At 34.7% G+C, this 5,431-nt stretch overlaps 1 protein-coding gene across 2 annotated transcripts; it reads left to right on the top strand.

Moving 5' to 3' along the window:
* The first annotated feature begins 962 nt into the window (after positions 1 to 962).
* On the top strand, positions 963 to 4,305 carry rad51ap1 (RAD51 associated protein 1). Of its 2 annotated transcripts, none has more exons than XM_004083079.4 (9): positions 963 to 1,294; positions 1,402 to 1,448; positions 1,870 to 1,993; positions 2,736 to 2,836; positions 2,929 to 3,015; positions 3,132 to 3,251; positions 3,333 to 3,509; positions 3,578 to 3,700; positions 3,791 to 4,305. In XM_004083079.4, the coding sequence occupies exons 1-9, from the start codon at positions 1,278 to 1,280 to the stop codon at positions 3,916 to 3,918; spliced, it is 924 nt and encodes a 307-aa protein (XP_004083127.1). In that variant the 5' UTR covers positions 963 to 1,277; the 3' UTR covers positions 3,919 to 4,305. The 2 variants fall into 2 exon arrangements, with proteins under 2 accessions (XP_004083127.1, XP_020569921.1); XM_020714262.2 differs by having other exon boundaries at positions 965 to 1,294; positions 2,926 to 3,015.
* Positions 4,306 to 5,431: the final 1,126 nt, after the last annotated feature.

The following is a 5,431-nucleotide window of genomic DNA, read 5'->3' as shown; positions in this document are numbered from 1 at the left end:
CCTGCTGTGAAGAAATTAAATTGTTACAACTCTGGGGATCAGGCATAAGGGAGCAAAGAAAGGAAAATTTAAAATGTGCAAAAATATTTAAGGAAATAAAAAATATAAAAGAATTATACACCTCAAATACAATTAAATACAATTATAGTATACAACACACATTTCAATTGTATGCAACCATTTTAAAAATCAATATAACAAATAAAAATATTTTTTTTCCTATTCAAATACTGCAAATATACATCATTTTATTGTGTTTACAGGAATTACATTCCATTTAATGTTAGTTCATTATGACACACTTGTTTAGTAATTATGCTCATGATTTTAAAGCCTTAATTTTGTCACCTAATGTCACTAATTCTGTAAAATCCTCCCCAAATTTTTTTAAGTTGACTTAAAAGAATAATGCAATTTTCTTTTTCAATTTTATTGAAGAGTATACAACAGGAGAACAAATACACAATGTGAAATACATTAACAAGATCAAACAGTGAGGGGCTTTATTTAAATAAATACATATAAAGATTCACAAATACTGATTGTTTTAAATTTGAAAACAATCAATATTTTTGAATATTTGTAACCATTCCTGTTAGAAGAGTGTGATATTGATTTTATGTATAAAAATATATCGTTAAGAAATTGAGAAAATATGGTGCTTTATGGTGAAATTACATCTATAAATTATTAATTTTTTATATATGTATTATCTGTACTGCTGGCATAAATTAAGAAAACTAATCTACTTTCATAAACAGTAGATACGATACATTTTTCACTCAAAATAAAAACAATGTTGTGCATTTTTTTCTTTCTTTAATTTATTTACAATGGGTTTACTAAAAAAATTTAAATAAAACATTTTTACTAGTGGTATTTTATTAAAAACAACTAAACTAAAACGTAAAAAAAATAAACTCGAATCAACTTCCGCTTTTTTCATCAACTTCCGCTACCGTCAAATTAATCAACACAGCGTGACGTCACTTCTGGTCAGTTCAGGCGGGCTGCTTAAAACCAGAAGTCGCTTATTTTATTGTCGCTATACAAAACTAGTATACATTAATGTATCAACGTATGAGGAAGTGAAGTAAAGTTTTTTCCTCAGTACGTTAGGTGTTAGGCTTTTGATTTAAATCAGCTTTGCTGCAAAATTACCGGCTAGCTTAAGCTTCATGTGATCGAAGGGTAAAATAGCGGCTAAATCGCCGTTAATGTCCTTATTGATCGTTGGATAAACTAAGGGTATAATTTGTCAAAAATCCTATAAAGGGATGGACCGGCCGTCGAGGTGAGCAAGAAACATTTTCATTAGTTTATCGTTTTTTAATTACTTGTCAAATGTGAATAGAAAAGACGCTCTTAAGTTATTTCTCTACGTTTGCTTATTTGTTACAGAAAGACAAAGGTTGTGAATTATAGTGAAGCCAAGGATTTTGAGGATGGTGAGTTATTTGTGTTTTGTTCATCCAACTTTTATTTTCAAATTTTTTGTCTAATATCATATGTTCAATGATTCACAACAACAATTGTGTTGCTACTCTACGTCTTTCTCTTAATTTAAGTTTTAAGACTTAACTTCAAACTTAGCTTCTCTTCTGTGTGAAAACACCTTCCATGTTTGGTTTAGTTAGTCCAAACATTATAAAAACTAAAGATACATGTCTGCATTCGCTGATAACTATACTATAGTTATTCAAAAGATTCTGTATTTGGAAGAACTAGAGAACGATAGACATAAAGGACCCAGACGCTTAAAGCCTACTCCTTTATACCGATTCAACTTTAATTACCCAAAGTTGCATTTAGTTTTACAGCGTTTACCAGGTAACCCCTTTTGATTAGCCTGTTTCTTTGTTGTGTCAGATGAAGATTTTGCCTCCGTGAAGGCTCCACCTCACAAAAAAGCCAAGGAAGAAGTGAAACAACAACAGAGAAAGTCTTCAAGTCAGGAAGTTGTCTCTGAGTCGTCACAGAAAGAAAAGATCAGGTACACCGTTGGACATTTAGATGTTTTGGGGGATTTTATTGTCACTTATGGATCTTTGGATTATTGTGAGCCTCTCAAGTTATCTCCACCTCTTGAGTAAACATTAGTCCTAAAGACCCACTCAGATGAAAAAGGACTTTTTGGTGTTTTTTACATGTTCTTGTGGCATTTTTCTGATGATGGAGGACAAATATGAAGAAAAGTAAGCTTAAAATTTCATTTCTAAGTATTTCTTTATCTAAATTGTTGTGAATCAGGAGAAAATGATAAAATGCAGTTGTGTAAATATTTCATTTGTTGTGTAAAAAAATACGCTGGGAATTTTGGGATGAAAGTTATGGTATATCTGTGTATTACAATCTGTTTTTCAACTATGTCTGCAGCACAATGGCAAAATAAATAGCCCTCAGTGTTTTATTGTCTTGGATGTCTTTCAAGTCTACGATAAAGTCATGTTGACAATAATTTATTTTAATAAAAGATGACAATTGTATCACTTTTACCCATACAGGTCACATAGCTGAATATTCATCTATTAGTACTTTTTTTTTTTGCTTAATTTCCATATAGTTTAAACAACAAAAAAATGTGTTTTTTTGCTGCCCTTTTCTGACTTTGAGCCCCTGGCCCTCTATGATCCCGTACCTATCCCTGAGCAGCAACAAAATGGTTTGGCACCTGAGAAGTTAAAAATTATTTTAACTAATTTAGTTTTTAACCAATTAACACTTAATATTCTCAGAAAACCACTGGATGAAAAACTTTATGACAGAGACCTTGAGGCAGCCATCACACTGTCCTTGCTCAACAACACAGATGGGCTGAAGGAGTCATCTCCTAAAGGTTTGTTTTGTCTTGAAAAATGCTGAGTTGATTTGTTTTTCTCTGAGAGTGGTAACAAATTCTTTCTGGAAAAAAAAAAATTTCTCCAGCAGATGGAAAGATTCAAATCCCCATGGATGAAAATACGGATCCGACTACTTTGCGCTTTTCTAACTGCAGTGTGGATGGAGCAGTTTTGGGTAAGTATTGTTCTCCCCTCCCAAATCCCCGATCAATATGTTTTTCTTCGTCTAATCGACATTTTCTTTCAGTTTACTCATTTTTTTGTGTTTTTATTGTCGTTTGTGGGTCCCAGGCTTAGACGCAATCTCGTCAGAGATCAGATCATCCGCCTCAAAGAAGACTTCTTCTAAAACAGCTGAAGTGAAAAAATGCAAAGATGACGATGACGACTATCAACCCAAACTTACACCCGGTTAGCACTTTTTTCTTCCAAAGCTCCATAAAAAACTGTTCTCTTGGTTTTCATAAGTGTAACAGCTCTTTGCTTTTCCAGATCCAGAAAGTGATGAAGATTTCAGTGAGCCATCTGAGAGTGAGGATGAAGAATTTACAGTCAAGAAACCCACAAAGACCCAAAAGAAGGACAAAGTCTCCCCAAAAGACAGAATCAAACCAGCTCCCACTTCTAAAAAAGTCAAACAACCGTCAAAGACGAAGCCTGAAGCAGCAGGTTTGTTTCAACGGCTGACGTTTTCCATCCTCTTGATTTTTGTTACTAAGCCTTTTAAAACATTTTAGCTGCTTCCAAACCGGTGAAAAGTCCTCCAACGTCCAAACCGACACCCACCAGACCTCCTTCCACAAAGCCTGCATCCTCTCTGAGCCCAGCAGCGGGGAAAGTACCCAAGTGGAACCCACCAGGTACAGCTTATCAATGCACTTACTCTTTCTGTTATTTAAACTGCTGTAATCAGATTGAAGGCTAATATTTATATTAATACTATATTCCAGCTCAGATTGGTAAAAGCGCCTCATCATCACACAGTCCACCGGTGAAGTCACCCAGCCAGGGGCTGCGACTTGGACTGTCCCGCCTAGTCCGGGTCAAACCGCTCCATCCCAGCGTTGCAAGTCACTAACCCATTAGGGGACAGCGCCTCATGGGTACCAGGGATGGCCATTTTCTCTTAACACAATTTTTAGAGAACATTCTAAAAATCATTTTTGTCTTCCGGTTATTTATGGCACAAGTCTCCAACTTGAACTAAAATTTAAGAGCTTCAGGGAGGGGCTGCTGGGTCGTCCACACAGTCTGGTCCTCAGGAGTTCATCCTCTATTCTTTGTGTGAATTTGAGAAAACCGTTGTTGGTTTGTGAGAAAACTAAAAATTGTTTCTCTTTTAATACAAATGTTTTGCCTGTAATTTTCATATCCTTATAAATTCTTCTGTTTTTCTTTTTACTTATTGTTCGGCAAACTTTGTATATTATGTACATACATCTCAAATAAAATTGGGGAAAAAAAAGGAATCGTTTCGAATGTCATTTAATGCAAATACCAACCATTAAAAAAGCAAACTTTGAACTGAAGTAAAATGTAAGTGTTTTATTTGAGAACAACTGGACACTAAAATGTTTTTTAAACTGCTTTCAGTATGAAATATATACAGTTAACCTCCAAAAACTGTTTTCTGGAGGCAGCAAAGTGTTTCAATATAATATTTGTGAGTAGCAACAACATTTTAAATTTTGACATGTAAAGCTGGTGTTGATGCCTGAAAGTCAGACTGCAATCCATGCATAACCTCAGAACGTTTCCAAAACAGATTGGATATCCGTTTCCTTGGAATGCTGCTCGTGCATCCCACATATACCATGAGAGAAGGTAAATAAATAAATATATATCCTGAATAATAGACAAAAACAATGCATTAATGCCTATAAATATGAGTCAAAAATAAATGCGCATTCTTTGGCTCCAAAATTACCCAAATTTAGCATCAACATGAAAGCAAACACACAAAAGGGATTTTTTTCTTTCGTGGCATATGCTGCCTTTGCCCAGAAGCAGCTGAGATAGGCTCCAGCAACTATGTGGCCCTGAAAATGATTCAGTTGGTTCTGAAGATGGATAGACAATAAATTGATAAAATCTTTCGACATTTTGTCGTGCCTTAAATGTTTTGAAATTTTTACAAAATAAGTTTATAAAGGCATTTTTTATTGCTAAAGCAGAAATAAAACATTAGAAGAATGTTCTGTGTAATGATGAAATCTCTTTGACTTTGTTTTATGTTTAAGTGTGACGTTACAAACGGATAAAAGGATGTACCGGTAAGTAAAACAACTGTCATGTAGTAATAAATCCAAATGATTTTAAAAACTGATAAAGAAAAAAATTTTTGGACCTGTGTGGTGCTTTAAATAGTGCAGTGGGAGTGACTGGTTCAATTCCCGACTCATTAACAAACCGTCGCTATAAAAGCTGACTCTGCGTGAAGATCCTTCATGGACCAGAACCTCCCTGCTCTGATGCAGAAAGAGTAGTGTGGTGGCAGTGTCTCTGCGCTTCCAGTGAGAAAGTGCTGGTTCAATTCCCAGTTAGAATAAGGGTCCTTAGGAAGTAGATGTCATAGTCTGTGTCTTTAAACC

The sequence above is a fragment of the Oryzias latipes genome, chromosome 23, assembly GCF_002234675.1.
Source record: "Oryzias latipes chromosome 23, ASM223467v1".
Taxonomy (NCBI): domain Eukaryota; kingdom Metazoa; phylum Chordata; class Actinopteri; order Beloniformes; family Adrianichthyidae; genus Oryzias; species Oryzias latipes.
This window is presented reverse-complemented; position numbering and strand designations above follow the sequence as displayed.

Coding starts and splice junctions, on each gene's coding strand:
- rad51ap1 (XM_020714262.2), top strand. Junction 1,449..1,869: donor AGCCAAGGATTTTGAGGATG/GTGAGTTATTTG, acceptor TTGTTGTGTCAG/ATGAAGATTTTGCCTCCGTG. Junction 1,994..2,735: donor TCACAGAAAGAAAAGATCAG/GTACACCGTTGG, acceptor TAATATTCTCAG/AAAACCACTGGATGAAAAAC.